This window comes from Vidua chalybeata, chromosome Z, assembly GCF_026979565.1.
Source record: "Vidua chalybeata isolate OUT-0048 chromosome Z, bVidCha1 merged haplotype, whole genome shotgun sequence".
NCBI lineage: Eukaryota > Metazoa > Chordata > Aves > Passeriformes > Viduidae > Vidua > Vidua chalybeata.
The window spans coordinates 62,296,098-62,315,128 of record NC_071570.1 but is presented as its reverse complement, the minus strand read 5'-3'; the positions used below and the strand labels follow the sequence as shown (position 1 = coordinate 62,315,128).

Sequence of the window (19,031 nt, the reverse complement as noted above, 5' to 3'; positions counted from 1 at the left end):
CCCCCCCCCCCCCCGCCACTTCAAGTTGCAAAATCAGAAACGGCAAACAAGGCTGTCGGGAGACGCATTCAGGAGAGTAACACGCCGGACACGCAGGCAGACACGCGCGCAAACGCCCGGCACACGGCTCCCCACTCGCGCACACGCACACACGCACAGGCACAGGCACACGCGGTCCGGGCGCTACGGGCGCGGAGGATGTGCAGGCATAGAGGAAGCCGCGGCGCCGCCGAGGAGGAGGAGGAGGAAAAGGAGGAGGAGGTGGAGGAGGAGGAGGGGAAGGAAGAGGAGGAGGAGGTCGCCGCTCGCCGCTCGTCGCCGCCGGGGCTCGGCCGCCGCCGCTCCCGCGGAGGCTGCTGTCGCCGCCGCTGTCGCTGCCGCCGGTGCCGGTGTGGGTTCTCGGGGAGGCGGGAGGTCGAGAGAGGAGCCGCTCGCCGGCGATCAGAGTATGGACGTGTCCGGGGGCCAGGTCCAGGGCAGGGCGCCGTCAGCCATTCAGGGCGGTGGAGCCGGGGAGCGCGGCGGAGGCGGGCGGGGAGCTGAGGCAGTTTGATCTCCTGTCGCGGCGGCAGGGAAGGAGGAGGAGGAGGTTGCCGGTCGCTGCTCTTTCTCTCCCGAGCTGCTCTCTCGCTCTCTCTCTGTCTCTCTCGCTCGCTCGCGCTCTCTCTCGCCTTTTTTTTTTTTTTTTTTTTTTTTTTTTTTTTTTTTTTTTAAATCGCAGAAAAAAATCGGATATGACTAAATTCGCAGAGGAGACGAATTCACGGCGAAGCGTAAAAATAGAGAACGGGAATAATAATGACACTTGCAGGAAAAAGAGAGATCCAAAGTAGGTCGGTAAATAAATCCTCTTCTCCTCTTTCTTGCCGTTTCGGTGTTCTTCTCGTGTGAGAGCGCACGATACTGGTTGCGAGGAAAAAAAAAGGAAAAAAAATCGGTGGAAATAGTCCCAAAAAGATTCTTTTTTTAGTTTGTTTAGTTGCTTAAAAAAAGTATTTCGTGTAAAAATTCATCACCCAGAAGAGAAGCCCTCCCCCAAAATAAAAAAATAGGCAAGAATGGTTAAAATAATAACGGTATTAAGATGTGAACGCGTTCTCTCTCCGGACTTTCCCCCCTCCCCCCCCTGTTTCTCCCTCTCTCCTTTCCCCCCTTTTTCTTTCTTTCTTTCCGAGTTTTTTTTTTTTTTTTTCCCAGTTTCACCTCTCTCCTCTTCTCCTGCAGGAATGAAGCGAAAGACACAAGGAGGAAGGGTGGAAAAAAGAAGAAAAGGAAGGAGAAGAGGGAGATGAAGGGGGGGCACACAACTAATAGAATATGCAAGAAAGGGAGGGGGGGGGGGAGAGGGAGAGAGGGGGAGAGAGGGAGAGAGGGGGAGAGAGGGAGAGAGAGAGAGAGAGAGAGAGAGAGACCCAAAAAATGAATGCGTTTAAACGGGAAGCCTAGCGAAGCAATGTTTCCGAAAGGGGGATCTGCGCGAATGTCTGTATATAGTGAACTTTGACACTACTATTGAAACTGACACGTTTCTATGGAGATCACTGCCTTATATGGAGCTCGTGTCAAGGAGCCAAGAGAAGGGCTGCTGGCAACTGATAATCAAAGGCGACTAACTGGTCAGAGCCCTGAACTGGGGGGAGAGAAATTGGGAGGCTAAGGTTGCCAAGCCTCCTTCACTCCATTGGTAACCCCCCCCGACACCCGCCCCCCCCCCGCGCTTTCCCCTTCCTTCCTTCCTTCCTTCCTTCCTTCCTTCCTTCCTTCCTTCCTTCCTTCCTTCCTTCCTTCCTTCCTTCCTTCCTTCCTTCCTTCCTTCCTTCCTTCCTTCCTTCCTTCCTTCCTTCCTTCCTTCCTTCCTTCCTTCCTTCCTTCCTTCCTTCCTTCCTTCCTTCCTTCCTTCCTTCCTTCCTTCCTTCCTTCCTTCCTTCCTTCCTTCCTTCCTTCCTTCCTTCCTTCCTTCCTTCCTTCCTTCCTTCCTTCCTTCCTTCCTTCCTTCCTTCCTTCCTTCCTTCCTTCCTTCCTTCCTTCCTTCCTTCCTTCCTTCCTTCCTTCCTTCCTTCCTTCCTTCCTTCCTTCCTTCCTTCCTTCCTTCCTTCCTTCCTTCCTTCCTTCCTTCCTTCCTTCCTTCCTTCCTTCCTTCCTTCCTTCCTTCCTTCCTTCCTTCCTTCCTTCCTTCCTTCCGCAACTTCCTTCCGCAACTTCCTTCCGCAACTTCCTTCCGCAACTTCCTTCCTTCCGCAACTTCCTTCCTTCCTTCCGCAACTTCCTTCCTTCCTTCCTTCCGCAACTTCCTTCCTTCCTTCCTTCCGCAACTTCCTTCCTTCCTTCCGCAACTTCCTTCCTTCCGCAACTTCCTTCCTTCCGCAACTTCCTTCCTTCCGCAACTTCCGCAACTTCCTTCCGCAACTTCCGCAACTTCCTTCCGCAACTTCCTTCCGCAACTTCCTTCCGCAACTTCCTTCCGCAACTTCCTTCCTTCCGCAACTTCCTTCCTTCCGCAACTTCCTTCCTTCCGCAACTTCCTTCCTTCCTTCCGCAACTTCCTTCCGCAACTTCCTTCCGCAACTTCCTTCCGCAACTTCCTTCCGCAACTTCCTTCCGCAACTTCCTTCCGCAACTTCCTTCCGCAACTTCCTTCCGCAACTTCCTTCCGCAACTTCCTTCCGCAACTTCCTTCCTTCCTTCCGCAACTTCCTTCCTTCCTTCCTTCCTTCCTTCCGCAACTTCCTTCCTTCCTTCCTTCCTTCCGCAACTTCCTTCCTTCCTTCCTTCCTTCCTTCCTTCCTTCCTTCCTTCCTTCCTTCCTTCCTTCCTTCCTTCCTTCCTTCCTTCCTTCCTTCCTTCCTTCCTTCCTTCCTTCCTTCCTTCCTTCCTTCCTTCCTTCCTTCCTTCCTTCCTTCCTTCCTTCCTTCCTTCCTTCCTTCCTTCCTTCCTTCCTTCCTTCCTTCCTTCCTTCCTTCCTTCCTTCCTTCCTTCCTTCCTTCCTTCCTTCCTTCCTTCCTTCCTTCCTTCCTTCCTTCCTTCCTTCCTTCCTTCCTTCCTTCCTTCCTTCCTTCCTTCCTTCCTTCCTTCCTTCCTTCCTTCCTTCCTTCCTTCCTTCCTTCCTTCCTTCCTTCCTTCCTTCCTTCCTTTCTTCCTTCCGCAACTTCCGCAACTTCCGCAACTTCCGCAACTTCCGCAACTTCCTTCCTTCCTTCCGCAACTTCCTTCCTTCCTTCCGCAACTTCCTTCCTTCCTTCCGCAACTTCCTTCCTTCCTTCCTTCCTTCCTTCCTTCCTTCCTTCCTTCCTTCCTTCCTTCCTTCCTTCCTTCCTTCCTTCCTTCCTTCCGCAACTTCCTTCCGCAACTTCCTTCCTTCCTTCCGCAACTTCCTTCCGCAACTTCCTTCCGCAACTTCCTTCCGCAACTTCCTTCCTTCCGCAACTTCCTTCCTTCCGCAACTTCCTTCCTTCCGCAACTTCCTTCCGCAACTTCCTTCCGCAACTTCCTTCCGCAACTTCCTTCCTTCCTTCCGCAACTTCCTTCCTTCCTTCCACAACTTCCTTCCGCAACTTCCTTCCTTCCTTCCGCAACTTCCTTCCTTCCGCAACTTCCTTCCTTCCGCAACTTCCTTCCTTCCTTCCGCAACTTCCTTCCGCAACTTCCTTCCGCAACTTTCTTTCTTTCTTTCTTTCTTTCTTTCTTTTCTTTCTTTCTTTCTTCTTTCTTTCTTTCTTTCTTTCTTTCTTTCTTTCTTTCTTTCTTCTTTCTTTCTTTCTTTCTTTCTTTCTTTCTTTCTTTCTTTCTTTCTTTCTTTCTTTCTTTTCTTTCTTTCTTTCTTTCTTTCTTTCTTTCATTCTTTCTCTTTCTTTTCTTCTTTCTTTCCTTCTTTCTCTTTCATTATTTCTCTTTCTTTCTTTCTTTCTTTCTTTCTTTCTTTCTTTGTTCCTTTTTCTTTCTTTTTTCCTATTTCTTTCTGTCTCTCTCTTTTTTCTTTCTTTCTTTCTTTCTTTCTTTCTTTCTTTCTTTCTTTCTTTCTTTCTTTCTTTCTTTCTTTCTTTCTTTCTTTCTTTCTTTCTTTCTTTCTCTCTCTTTCTTTCTTTCTTTCTTTCTTTCTTTCTTTCTTTCTTTCTTTCTTTCTTTCTTTCTTTCTTTTTCTTTCTTTCTTTATTTCTTTCTCTTTCTCTTTCTTTCTTTCATTTTCTTTCTTTCTTTCTTTCTTTCTTTCTTTCTTTCTTTCTTTCTTTCTTTCTTTCTTTCTTTCTTTCTTCTTTCTTTCTTTCTTTCTTTCTTTCTTTCTTTCTTTCTTTCTTTCTTTCTTTCTTTCTTTCTTTCTTTCTTTCTTTCTTTCTTCCCTTTATTTTTTTAAAATTCAAATTTAAAAAATAATATTCTCTGCTACCTAGTGAATGAGATGGGGAAGGGAGGGGAGAAGGGAGGGGGGAGGAAGGGAAGGAGGGAGAGAGGAAGGGTAGAGAGAGAGGAGATTCTTCTGACAAGCACAGTTTACACTGAGATTCCCCTGTGCTGCTATTTACTTTGAGCCCTGATTAGTATGGGTCATCCATGACCCCTCTACCCCCCACCCCATCACACACATGGCCAGAGGAGGATGCATTGTGATAGACAGAAAGGTGCAATTAAAAGGACACGATGTGGGCTCCCTGTGAAAAGTTGGTGTGGGTTGGTTTTTTTTTTTGTGTGTGGTTTTTTTTTGTTTGTTTGTTTTTTGGGATTTTTTTGGTTTGTTTTTTGTCGTTTTTTTTTCCTACAGATCTGAATTAGGGATTTGTCCTCCACTTTCCCGTTGCAAAAGCCACTCCAGGGATTTTAATGATGGAGAAGGAAACACTCGCGCTGCACGGAGGAGCAGGCACCCGTATATGCACACCCCTGCACACACACGCGCTCGAGTCCACACACATATTCAAATCCCCATATGTTCCCATCCCACTTCGGGCTATTTTTGCAGCCTGTCCCTCGTTCCTCACCCCTCATTCCTCACCTAACATGTCCACCTGCAGCCCCGCAGGGCTCCACGCTTCTCGCGGGAGTTTCACCCCTACCCTTTAATTTTATTTTGGGGGTGTGTGAGCAGTCAGAACAACCCCAACAGCCCTGCACGCAATGCCCTTCCCCTCCCTCCCCTCCCCCTGGGTCTCCTCATCTCCCTAATGAGTTGCTCCACGCGGGTAGGGAGGATGCGCGGGGGGCTCGCGGGGTGTTGGTCCCCCTTTTTCCTCCCCGCTCCCCTCCGCGGCCCGGCGAGGCCTCGGCCCCGAAGAGGAGGAATCGCTGGCTCCGGCTGCCATCTAGTGGGCACGGAGCCGTCGGCCCGGGGGAGCCCGGGAAGCTGGGGGTTCCACGCCTGTTTGCGGCCTTCCACCCCATCCCCGATTCTACAAAAAAATGTATTTCTCCTTTTTTATTTTAAATAGAAAACTGCACTGAGGAGAAGACCTTCTTCTTTTCACTTTCTGTCTCTCTCACAAACCAGCCTTATCGGCAGCTTCCCTTTTGTCAGCGATCTGAAACTTGCCTTGGGTTCGAAAGACTGCATGTGACAAAGAAGAAACAGACTGAAAACTGAACAACTCCCCCCCCGCAACAAAAAATCCCACCAAAACTAACACCCCAGGCCCCTCTACTCGGCACCATACCTTTCTCTTAGCTCCCATTAAAGTTAATAATCAGATTAGAAGCTGGACGGAAAACCTGCAGAAGGAAAGTGAATTAAATAGGTGACAAAAGTGTTATTGTTATTATTTATTTTTGTAAAGTGATGTTGCTTTAATTAAAAGTGAAGAGAAAAAAACCAAGCCCCTCAAATTTGATGTATAGTGATCATGATATTTTTTTTTTTTCTTTCCCTGTCAACTCTGAAATCTGAGGCTGGGAGCCGCCTGAAGAAAAGATTCCTTCATCATTTCTAAGATCAGAATAAACGCTTGATTTTGTCCCGAAATAATGAAGAGATTTTCAATGAGTCCCTTGGCCAAGCCGTCTCTGTTGTATGTTGCATTGATAAAAAGGATGTTATTGACTATGCAACAGTAGGCTTCTTTCCTCTCTCTCACTCTTTCCAAATAAAGTCTCCGTCCTGTCTCTTGATCAGTAAAAAGTGAAACGAATAAGATTAAATAGGACAAAAAAGCAAGCTCCGTATGTGTATCATCTAGATTTTACTCCCCAGACTGTGAAGAGACAGGGAGTAAAAGAGGCAGAGCAAGGCACGGAGACGGGGCGGGGGGGAGAGAGAGAGAGAGAGAGAGAGAGAGAGAGAGAGAGAGACAGAGGCAGAGACACAGACACAGACACAGACACAGACACAGACACAGGCACAGACAGAAAGCCTGAGAGAAGGTGAACGGACTCAGCAGCCGCAGCCCAGCTCCTCCTGGACCGGGCACCCTGCCGACGGCCCCGACTCCCCTGGCCACCCCAGGCAAGTCGCCGCTTCCTTCCTCGAATGGTTTCGGGACAGAGGGAGGGGAGCGAGGCCGCGACACTTGGCAGGGAGACCTTCCTCAATCCTGCCCCCCCCCGGGCCACCTCCTCCCCTGGCGTCATTTGGGCATCCCGGCATTTGGGAGGAGTGAAAGGCGCTTAGTCCTCATTCTGTCCGAGATTTTTTTCTCCCTCCTCCCTTCCGTTCCCCCTTCCCCCTATAGAAACATGTGTGGGAATTTCCACTGGTCCCCTCCCCAGATAACGCGTGTGTCTCACAGAGGTGACCCACGCAGGCACCGACCTCAGGTCCCAGGGCCAGCTGCAGCCGCAGGGCGCCGGGCTGGGGACGTGCAAGCATTCCAACGTTCTTCTCTTTCACCTGCTTTGTTTGTTATTTGATCACCTAATGAAAAGATCGATGGCAGCTTGTTTATCTGGGTGATAGTGTCAACAGATTACAGGGGCAGTAATCAGATGTTTCCCAGCCGGGCTGAACACAATTGTAATACAGAGGGAACCTAAACATGCTCAGACTGCGCTAGTCTGGGCAGCGGGGCTTGTGTGGCGGGGAAAAATTTTTTCCCTTCGTCTGGCTGGAAACGCTCGGTGGTTTTCATTCGCTCTGTGCTGAGGGAAAGCAGTTTTTAAACGTGGTTTGTAGAAATAGCCGATGGGTGAAGGGCCGGTGAAATGTGAGGGAGTCCCGAGGAAAAACCCATCTCCGACGTCCTGTGGCTGTGCAGTAGCCTGTTGGGGAGGGGAGACGGGACTCTGGGCATCCATCAATAAAAGTTTCATGCCTGTGTTGACCAGGTTAAAGCATAGTTCAGTCGACGAGAAGCATTTCCTCTCCTCGACAAATTAGAGAGATACTTTAAAACGGTCACAACTCACATTTAATTGGGAAATGAATTTTGATTCCGTTTTTAACCTCTGTGGACCTTGAATGTGTAAAGGAGATGGAGCTGGGACCTTGGAGACTTAATTTTCCCTCTGTCACACTAGATGATGCTTTCCCCAGGCCAGGGTCCAAGGCTGGGATCTGAAGGTGAGAGAGTTTTGGGAGGCTTTAGGGGGTGGTATTGGTTGTTTTTGTTTGTTTGATTTTTTCCCTCCTTTCTGTATCTCTCTTCTCCACCCCCGTCTACTCCCTCGTGTAATACAACCCAGAATGGCACTGGTTCCTCTCTCTTCCCCTGCAGAAAGGAAAAGTTCCCCTGGAGATTAGTGATGACAACTTTTACAGGCTGTTTCTGGCAGGGAGGGAGGTGGGTTGAGGGGTTATAGTTGATGGTATTATTATTTTGAGCTCGGATACATAGCCTATGTTTTCCTAAATAAATAAGTGCCTTCTTCAGCTGCCAAGCTCCACAAGGCACTATATATATATATATACATACACACACACACACACACACACACATTAAAAAAAGTACTCACACGCATGGGGACATACATACATATATATGCACATATATATGCACACACCTACGGAGCGGGGTGAATGTAAGACAGTATGTGAACACTTACACAGGGTGAGTGAACAGCTTTGACCTATTAAAAAAAATTCATTATTGCTTTCTATTTTTAGTGTATTTGGTTGTCTTCAGTTCTGACCTGTGGACACCTACAAGCTGTAAAACCAGAGCGTTGTACTGGGGTTTCCCCCAGTCACCACCTTCCTCCCTTGGTTGGGGTTCTTCGGGTGGCCTCTCTCCTGGGCCGGGCCTGTTACAAAGCGGATGTGAACGGTCACACCTGGACTCCCCAGGCTTAACTGTGCGTCCCAGCCCTGCTGCTCCCCAGGCCCCCCAGCCAGGCTGGGGTGGTAGTGCTGTTCCAGGCCTACACAACTGGTGGTGCTCAGCCAGGCCTTATTTCCCATCAGCAGTGCCGGGGCTTTTCCTCACAGCATTTGCCTCTCCATTTGTCTTTTTTCTCCCTTTCATTTTTCCTTCCTTTTCCTGCCTCCGCCCAAGCCAGACGTGAAGGATAACTAAGTTTCTTGAGGAACGCAACATATGGTGTGTGTGCGGGAGGTGGTGCTTCTAGAGGAGCCGCGGTCACCCCCCCATCCTGGGCAGGTGGTCTCCGGTGAGTGGCATCACCGCGGGGAGACGTGAATAAGTGGGGCTAGCTCCTCCCGGGCGGTCTGTGGTGCTCGTTCGCTGCCTCCTGCAGCACCCACCCGCAGCTGTCATGAGGGACGCACTCTGGGACACTTTGTACCAACCCTGTTCGCTTTCTAAAGGAAGCCCGATGCCGAGGGTTTGCCCATCCCACCCTGGACGTTCCGGGTGGGTCTCTCTCTCCTCGCTCCTGGTATCCCTGTCACAGTCACCCTAGCCTGTCGCCCAGGACGTTTCAGTACATCCCACCGAAGGCGACTGGGCTTGGGAAACAAGGCCCTCTACATTTCCCTGCTCAGCTCCCCCTCCGCCCGTCTGCCGCACATGCCCCGGGCCACGCCATCATGCATAACCTGCTTTATTTATTTATTTAAAAACCCCAAACAAAACCACCACTCTTTGCATCGTACTCCTTCCCCCCGACTCTTCTGCGAAACATCATCTTGGGGTCACGGCCGACATCACCGCGGTGAAGAGCTGAGGCTCATCGTAGTGGGTCTCGCAACCCGTGGGTATTGTGTGTCGTGTCCCACCCCGCCGAGGTGTGCCCGCTCTTCCTCGCTTTCCGCGCGTGTTTAACCCAGAGGCGCGACCACCCTTCCCTTCCACGCACACAGCCTGCTTCCCTGGAATTATTTTAGACAGGATTGGCAAAAAAGCAGTGTGACAGCGGCCCTCACAACTCCCCCCGCCACGCCCTCGAGAAGGCAATCTGCCGTTCCCGCAGCTTCCCCGGCAGCGGGTCCGCGCCGAGCCGGGGTTTGTCATTTGTTAGCGCTCAAAAGTACCGGGCTCCAAGTGCCAACCAGAAAGCAGGCACTCGTTATCCCTTCAGAACCGCCTGAGCACCCGACAGCCAGCCTTTTTTCCCAAATTAAAAAAAGAAAAAAAATTAAATCTGTGCCTAGAAGTAAAAACCAAACCAAAAGCAAAACTAAAAAAACACAGAACACCAACCAACAACCACACAACACAAAAAAGGTGTCTGTGAGAGGACGGGAGAGAAGGCACCCAAAGCGAAGGCTACTTTTCTAACAGCACCAGAAAGCACAGCAATTCCCAACTAGGGGTTCAGGAACAGAAACTGATGACCTTTGGATGCAGATCAAACCTTCTTCTATAAGGAAAATCTGGGAATAATTTTCAACACACTCATGAATCCAGGACCAAATATTTACATTCGGCACAAATAAAGCTGCGTTGATCAGAGCGCTGAAGACAAGAGAAACAAAATTTTACAAAAACTACTAGCATAACGCTTTGCACTGAACAGCTCTGACTGTATTTTATGCTTTCGGCTTCTGTTAGGGCTGAATTTGGTGTTTTTATGATTCTCAATTGGGCTGGAGATTTTGGCGAAGAGCTGACGTTTGGAAACGAGTGTGTAAAGTCGTGAGATTGTCCTGACTACGCCATCGACGGCAGTATATAATAATTTCCTTAACAGTTGCCTGTCAGAGATTCCTTTTTTTTTTTTTTTTTTTACTGAGGGGATTAGTCAGTCAGAAGTATATTTGGGCTGGACTTTCCACAGACCAGAGACCGGCTCCAAGATGTTTAATTATTTAATGTCACTTTCTCCCCTGCATCCGAGATGAAACCGTGCAAAAATATGTTTGCTGGAAAATACTCAACGATGCTAGAGTAGTAGCGATATAATCATATTGATTCATCAGAAATTGATCTGAGTATTAAACCTTAGCATTTCCATTGGAACTGTCAGAAGCAAGATATGTTTATTACGGCATATTCTGTCTGCGTGGGGAGTACAGGGGTGCGCTTTAGATAAAGTTTAAACGAAACAGAATAAACACAGTAGATCCCTCCAGCCCAATACAAAAAGCTATAAATGACTGCTACATTTTTTTGCCGCACAAAGGCTTTAAAATATTTTTTTAAAAATATAATTATTCACACGTTTCTAGGGGTTAAGCCCAGACATATCCAACAGTGTCGTTAATAAGTTACACAAAATTGCCTGATCCTATCAAACGGGTCTAGAGTTATATGTTTTATTGTTAACCCCTTCCACCGAATCTTCTGAAGCTGAAAGGGAAAGGGAAAGGGCTTTTGTCCGAGTTGATCCTTGGCTATTCTGGGGCTCAGGTTGGTGTGAAAGGGACGAGGAGGTCTCTTGAAATCTCCTTTTATCTACTCCTATTTTCTCTCTGGATCAGCAACTTTGAATAGACACCATCTAATCGCTCGTAATGGAAAATGAAAAAAAAAAAAAAAACCAACCAAAAACCAAAAACCCAAAAAAGCAAGCCACCCAACAAAAAACAACTGTGCTCTGGGAGCTGCGAAAATGCTTTTGCGATGGGCTGCCTGGCCGAAGGGGTGCGTGCCCTTGAATGCGCCAGACAAGTACCAGCGTGAGCAGCCCCCTGCAGCCGAAGATTGCTATGTGTGCACCCTGCGACTCGGCGGAGACACAGGCATGCCCTCTCCCTCCTCCCTTCACCCCCGCGCCAGGGTATTCCCTGCCTGGGGCCAGGGGGTCTAGGGGTGGGGAGCAACCAGCATCTCAGACACCCCTTCCCGGTGCCCGAGTTGTGAGGACCTTTTTTGATGGGTGATACTCGGAGTTGTAACACGGAGAGTCGACCCGACACTATTTTCTCTCTCACCCTCAGACTCCTGGATTTTCGTAATTTTCACTTATTGCAGATACCTGACTGAAAGCCAGTCGCGGCCGCCGGCAGTGGATAACCCCAAGAAGTCGCCCTGTAGCGGGCAACCAACTCCGCACATGGGCCAGGCACTGACGGAGGTGTCTGCAGGTTCTTGGGGATCATCTTGCCAAAGGCTGGTGGTTTTTTTTGTTGGTTTTTTTTTTTTTTTTTTTTTTTTTTATGCGTTAAGGGAAAAAAAAATAAGAGGTGGGCAAACTTGAGGTCCTCTGTCAAATAGAAAAGGTTTTGCTGGGGCACTATCCCTTCCTAGCAGCTCAGAAATTGGCGTTTCTTTCTCAGTCTGGGATGCTTTTGCTGTAAATTCCTTCATGTGACTACTTTGTTGCTAAGGCTACAAGTTCCCATCCCGGCACACAAATCTTTTCCACTCCAGGAGCAGCTCAAGTCCTGGGCAGAAGTCATGACTTAAGAGACTTACTTCAAACTCCTTGGAGTGCCTCCCTGCTAAATACCTGCTTAAGTCTGGAGGTTCAAATGGAGTCCTCCCCCCCGCCATAGTATGTCACCTCCCTCCTTCTCTCCCGAGGTACGTTTTGCTGGAACTTCTGGTAAATAGATGGCGAGAAGAAACACAGTCCAATAAGGATTAAATTAAGTAGAAGAAATCCAGGCGATGTATATTTTGAAGCTCCGATGGGGCGTCAAACTGATATTTAACACATTTTTTCCACTCACTGTGCACAAGTCCTCAGCCCCCATCGCCTTGTTTAAGTTTTTCACCCCCGAGGAGGCGGCAGTTGTGGGAGGTGGACAGAAAAAGGCTCCGTCGACCCACAGATCTTTCCCTATCCTCAAATGCCATGGGAAAGGGCAGGAACACACACACTCTCGCACACACACAGACACACAGAGGTTCCTCCAGCACCGAAGGACTTGTGGAGTACTGAGGCTGTCCCTAAATGCAGAGCTCAGGTGGAAAGTGTGGTTGTTGTTTTTTTTTTGTTTTTGTTTTTTTTTTTTTTTTTTGTTTTTTTTGTTTTTGTTTTTTTTTTTTCTTAGCAGAATTACCCATCTCCTTCCTCCCCACTGCCCTCGCTGCTCCCTTGGTTGCACCAGTCAGGAAAATACAGTTTTATCTCCCCGGCTCAGCAGAGTGGACACGTGTTTGTAAACGACTAAGCCCTCCAGCACCGCTGATAGAGTCGTTCTCCTGGATGCAAAAGGAGAAAAAACCTCAACAAAACCCCCTCAAGCACCCTCCCTACCGCCCCCGCCCCACAACCCCCAAGAAGCCCCAGAGACGCTCTTCTCCTGGAAAAGTTAAGCGTGACTTAGTAAACATTCGTAAATGCAAATAGAAATGAACAAATAAACCTCAAACCAGGTAGTTTGGGTGTAATAGTTTAGCAGGACTAATTGCAGACAATGAAGCTGAAATGACTTCTCCAATTAGCTGCTGGTTGGAGTTTATTTGGAGGAACTGTCAGCTCTAGCGATGGATAATTGCTTTATTGCTCACAAAACTATCATCTATTTAGAACATATGTGCTAATTACTCTGGATGGGCGTCGGAAAAGAGACCATAAATCTATTAGTCCTTTAAAAGGTCTAAGATACTCGTGAACGACCAAACTCCCTTCCTTGGTGCTTAAGGGCAAGATTCTCGCCTGGATGGTACTTTTTCCATACAATACAATACAATACAATACAATACAACACAATACAATACAATAAATTCAGTCATATATACATGTGTATTTACCGGGGTATATTTGCGACTTCACATTGGGAGGGAAAATAAAGGATTGCATCTTTCAGTAGACCAAACTGGTGCAATAAATCACTTTCATAAAACCGATTTTCCTCTTTAGCCTTGCACTATTTTTTGCCCCCAAAAAATTAGTTTAAAAATCTTTTAATTGGATTACTCTGGAAAATTAATCTCCTTTGGGCTCACTAAGTTTGTGTACCAAATATCTGGAATTAATTCAGTGCCACAAAACGCATCTGCGACGCCTTTTGTTCAAACTAGCTAAAAAAGGGACAGGTAGGGAAGGTGGTATTTCGCCGTACGCATTCATGTCCTCTCGCAGTTCTCTATGCATATTCATTGCTGTATGTGTCGCATTGTACCTCATAAATTGCTATTGTAAAAGACATAAACAGAATTGTTTGCTGGACTGTGCTGTGGGTCAAGGCACCAGTGAGGGGTAAGGAATTCAGGGGAAAAAACAGAGAAAGGAAAAAGCCCAAGTAGGAGTCTCCCAGGCGTCGCGCACCGAGGGTCATACCCGGGTCGAAGCGGCTTTCCGTCACCACCCGCCCCTGGCCGCCCCGCGGGTGCGCACTCCCTCCCTCCCGCCCCTGCTCCTCTCCTCTTCTGCAGCTGGCCTCAGACCTGCGGCACTTTTGGAGCCGTCTGAATGGAACTCCCCATCCCGGGCACCCGCTAGGAACCAATAGGATCCCTTAGTTTTCAGCCCTATTTGAGTGTGAGCAGCACCCTTGCGAGGTGCTAATAATTGCGGGGGCGGTGGGGGGTTAGAGGCTTAATGACTTGTCAGGGGGGTGGTGGTAACTCTGTAACGCAAGGTCTTCTTTCCCCGTGCCTTTTACAAGTACGGGGTGAGGGTGAAGGTAGGTTTTTAACTCTTGAGCACTGGTCTAGCTCAGCGCCCTACAGAATAATCTCTCTGCCCAGACCCAAATCCCAGCCACTCTTGCACGCTTGTCACACTTCATAAATTGTGTGTGGCATTTCCAAGTCAGCATTAAATTTTCAGTGTCAGCCGCTGGTGAACTGTGAACCTGCGAGTGGGATTGTCTGCATTTAATAATACGTGACACAAACACGCGTGGAATCACATGGAAGGAAAACAGGCAGAGCAAGGTGAACGTCCCATGCTAGAGGCTGACGCTGGGGCATATCACACGAGCCCAAGCCCCGAAATCCTGCAGACAGGTGAGATACCAGTTCTCACATGCAGCCAAACAACTTCCATCGCAACACATGTGAAGATCCTTGCGTGGACGTGCATAAGTAGATCGCTATTTCTAGACAGAGTTTATGTACTTGATAAAGAGCCCTGTGGTCTGCAATGAATTAATTTTTGTACCTCGGATCCCTGCTGACCATGCACCACCCTCGTGTTTCTTCCCACCGTGCACAGGTAAAAGTTTTTCAGCCCCGTGTTGTAGCCAAACAGATGATTACACGTTGAAAGAATCTTTGTCCCTAATCACATGATGTTAAATGAATCTTAAAGTCCCTTCTGAGACAAACGAAGAAATCTCTCTCTTTCTCTCTCTCTTGTCTCCCTGTCCATATGCCTGCACTGTGAACGTACCCTGTGGAAAATGTTTACAGTTTGGAGGACTTTAACCTTGATTTTCCAGCTTTAAGCTCCCTCTGGAAGTGGTAAGAGCAACTACTCCATACTAGTGTACATATTCCACTGCCATGGTGGGTCGCAGGTGTTGCAGTCGCTATTGTTTGCGTCCCTTCTGCAGCCCCGCGGCCAGACCCCAGAGGTTGCACCGACCCCCACATGCTGCTACGCACACCCTCAGAGCTCAGGGTTCCCCCCTTGCTGAGTATGCACGGAGGTAGAGAGAGGCGAATTTGCGTCCTCACCCACCCCCGCTTCTCGCCGCACTTCGGCCGCCCACTGGCCTCTCCCGCCTGTGCTCAGATGGGGAGTCTTACTTTCTCCCACGAGGGGAATAGATAGCTCATGTGTGGACAGACATATTTTTCAGTTTAATGTCAGGAGTGCCGAACGCCTAAAACAAGGCAGGAGGCAAAGGTCCCCGAGACAAGCTGGGACAGCCCTTTAGCTCCAGGATGGGAGTGGAGGGAGGGTCAAGATAGTCACTGCACCGAAGGATACGAGGCAAAAACTACGTAGAGACGACTGGCAAAACAACTCCTAAACAGGAAAATACCTAGAAACTTCGAGCTGTGCACATTTGACCAGAAAGCATCTAGGACGGTGACTTTTAATTTAGGCTGTGCAATGATCCTTTGGAGACTGTGTAAAGGGTGCATTTGTAACGAGCTACAAAAGTGAGGGGTGGAGGCAGGATGCTGTGCTATGCCGGAGCATCCCTGAATAGCATTAAACTGTGTAATGAATCAGTGTCCTCATGACGTATGACACACCGCAAGGGACTATGATAAGTGACTGGCATAATAGACATAGATAGTGGACCAAAGTCTCCTTGACAATTCTTAGTCATATGTCTTGGGGGGATAGTTTTACATTCATGATCCGTTTATTTGGAGCCAATACAAGGAGAGAGACACATGAAACACACGGTTGAATCTGTCTAAGTAGGATGAAGACGGGCTTAAATGGCATACAGTGTTCCCGGGGGGAATCTGAAGAGGTCGCAGGTTTAGAAGCAAAACACGCGGCAAAACCCCACCTGCTATTAGGCTCTACATAATTAAGCAGGACGCCCCTGGTTTCTCCTGCCAGCCCAGGATAGGGTTAGCTCACCAGCGTATCTCCGCGCTCCTCCGTCAATAAGCTGCAGAGCCTCTTAAGCACCACCCATCACCCGTACCGCGGGCTAATAACCTCCCGTCCTATCGCAAACTGGGGGATGCCGCTCGTGCCCTTTTCGTCACGCTTGGGCTTTGCTGCGGGCTGCGAAGCGCCGAGACTCCAGTGCTAGCATGGGCAGATGAAGTCTCCTCCCTTCACGTCTGCCGAGCAGGCAGAAAGCACACCTGTAACAAACGTTTAATCCGAGAAATGCCCCCATTACGCCTCTCACTACGAGCTGGGGAGCCCGAGTTGCTGGAGCTGCGGGTTTTCTTTTGTTTGCCAGCTTCCCGAGCTACCAGGTGGAAATGCCTTTAGTTTTTTTCCTTCCCCTCTCCTCCAAACTTACGTCTCCCTTTGGTGGTGTCTCCAGAAGGGCGAGAGGGCCACAGTGACACTTTGAAGGCGATCAGCAGCACTCTGAAATCCGCCTGGGCTGGTTGGGAATGCTTGCCGTCCCAGCGCAGATCACTGACAGGCTTCTTCCTGGGAGAATAGGTTCGCGAGGCTCCCTCTTCACATAGATCCTTCAGGAATACTGATAACCTCTAGAAATCTCCATAAGAGGCATTCCAATGAGCAAAATGAATGACATACGCCCAGAAAATAAAAATAAGTGTACAAGAGGGGAATCCTCTTCAGCCTGAGCCACCGTCCCCCCCCCAAAAAAACCAACCAACCAACCAAAAAACCCAACCCCCCCCCCAAAAAAAACCTGATGGTCCAGATGCTAAGAAGTTCACTAGGTGTGTGAGTATCTAATGAATGGAATAGCGACATTGTTAACAGAAAACATCTAATTAACAATGACTTCATTTGATTCGGAGGATGAAAAAGCCTTTTAAAATCAGTTCAGATTTTTTGGCCTAAATGCAGCCAATTTTTCAATATAGAGGTTGTACTAATTCTGCCTTCTTTCAAGATGTCATCTGAAAGGTAATAGTATAGGTGAAGTAATGCAGTTTCACTGTAGAAACTTTTGTTTTTCTTTCTTGGCAATTTAATTCGGTGCTTCTTCACTTTCTTATGAGCAGACTGACTCTATCAATCGCGATTTCCATGTTTAGACTCATGTCTGTTGGAAGCATTTACGTTCCCAGTTTGCATATTTCTCCCGACATCAGCAGTATCACTGGATCCTTACGTCATCAACCTTTTCAAAATAGGGGAAAGTCGGAATAAAACATGACTCCTAAGTGTGCAGGGCAGCGAAGCCGACATGGAAGTGGGCTATCAAAATTACCTTTTTGTCCTTAGCATGGGAGGAGCGAAAAATTAAAATAAAGAAGCGCTCCTCCTGAGAGCGCCCCGGTGGCCGAGTTTCGGCAGTTTAGCCATTTCACGAGTCTTCCGCTGATTTCCATCGTGTTGCCGAGCTCCTGCCCGTCTCCCACCGCCTTCGGGGGGTCGCCCTGAGGGATGGTGATGCTTCCGATCCTGTCCCACTTTCGAAACAGGAGGTACATCCACACGAGGAGAAAAAAACAGTCAGCGAGGGTGGGGAAGCCGGACCGCGCAGGCACCGTCGCCACGCCACGTGTGGTTTTGTTTTTGTTTTATTGAGGCGGCGCCCGTGACCGGCAGTAGGTGTCGCTCCCAGCAACGCCCCCCTCCCTCTAAGAGGCGGGGGAAGGTATACTTTTGGATACCACGAAGTGATTTTTAAGCACCTGTCGATGGTATCGACAAATTCTAATCTTTTGCTCTGCATGCGTTTCCCTAAAAGGGGACCTGTAAAAGGGTGTGAGGATGGAGGGGGAGAGCGGGTCTAATTCTGCCCAGCCTTTCTGCCCTCACAACCGGTGACAATTGACGACGTGGATAGTGGGCTACTCCTTGCCCTCAACCTCTCCTCCGACCCTACCCCACATGTATCCCTTGGAGCTGAAAAGGTGGGTAAGGATCAGTGCACCCGGTGTCTGAGGGCCCTGATCCTGCAAAGCCTGGAGGACCTTCAGAGACCCTCCCCTCCAAAAGTCAGTTTCTCAGCCACTTGCCCATCATGGATAAAAAGAATAATTTCCACACCTGCTCCTGGAAGTCCATGGAGGGAATCAGGGTAGCTAGTGCTCAGCAGGTAGAGTCATCCACCCAGAGCTTTGCAGCAGCATGAAGAAAAATATCTATAAAACTAAACAGACAATCAGCTGAAATCTATCCTCTTTAAATAAACTGATTCCTTAGTATTTTCCCAGTATTGTTGTAAGTTGTTGTCTGTGATATCCCCCAGGGCTCTTTCCTCTGCTCTCTGATTGCGTGTATAAAAGCACCTCTGAGTGATGGATGACTGTGTCATTGCAGGCTGCGAAGGATTAATTTGTTTCATTGATTTCTCTTTAGGTAGATTGCCAGAATTCTCTGCTTCCCACCTTCCTCTAGGACTTCAGCAGTAATAGACAGTAACAACCTAAGACAAATTTTTGTAAAAATAGAAACACAAAATCCTGAAGTTCCAGGGAAGCTGTAAAGAAGTTTTTTCCTTTTGCTGTAGATACACTAATTCCTTAAGTGAGTCCATTTTCTCTCCTTTCACCACTTCCCTTTTAAAAAAAAGGTTATTATGTCCTGGTGGGAGTTGCTTAGTCTCAAGAGCAATTTCAACAAGCAGTTGGATGTGAACAGTGGGCATTTGATGTCACAGAGAAATGTTCTGTTCATGCTAAACAGCAGGGGTAGGAATTACAGGAGGATTGCATAAACTTCAAGGTTCATTCTTTCTTAAAATCACCTGACCACCTACATCTAATCAAATTTCTATCCATCTACCTATCTGGGATATTGAAATAAGATGTAGTTTATGTCAGGTCCTGGAGTTGCTAGTCTGATGTGTGTGGGGGTGGATGGGACTGGAATCCTCCAGACCAATTCATCTGCATGTTTTCAGGATAATCTGATAGAAAATCAGGCCTTGAAGTGTTGGGCTGTGGTGAGAAAAGGGAGCTGGGCACTCCTTTTGGTGCAGATTGTGGAACCATGAGGGGAGAGAACAAGATCTGCTGCTGCTGCTCTGACCACATCACTGCTCTTTTCAGACCTACTTTATCTGCAGCAGAATTGATCAGCTGTGCTCTTCTGTTTGTTTCCACATGCTTTCTAAATACTGTATTGATTTAGTCTTCACAAGTTAAACTTTAGGTGTTCCTAGTGCTATAGTAAAAAGTAATGTTATCATAGATTACTGTCTTTACTGCTTGGGCTTGTGGAAAGCTGTGTCATACAAAACCAGCAATTTTGGATATCACGGAGAGCAGAGAAATGTTTATTTTACCTCTTTATCTGACTTGTGA

The 19,031-nt window shown here is 48.2% G+C and overlaps 1 protein-coding gene across 1 annotated transcript; it reads left to right on the top strand.

Moving 5' to 3' along the window:
* Positions 1 to 31: 31 nt before the first annotated feature.
* Positions 32 to 1,312, top strand: LOC128782059 (zinc finger translocation-associated protein-like). The gene is made up of 3 exons (XM_053932170.1): positions 32 to 446; positions 751 to 833; positions 1,225 to 1,312. Exons 1-2 carry the CDS (start codon positions 199 to 201, stop codon positions 794 to 796), a joined length of 294 nt encoding a protein of 97 aa, XP_053788145.1. The 5' UTR covers positions 32 to 198; the 3' UTR covers positions 797 to 833; positions 1,225 to 1,312.
* Positions 1,313 to 19,031: the final 17,719 nt, after the last annotated feature.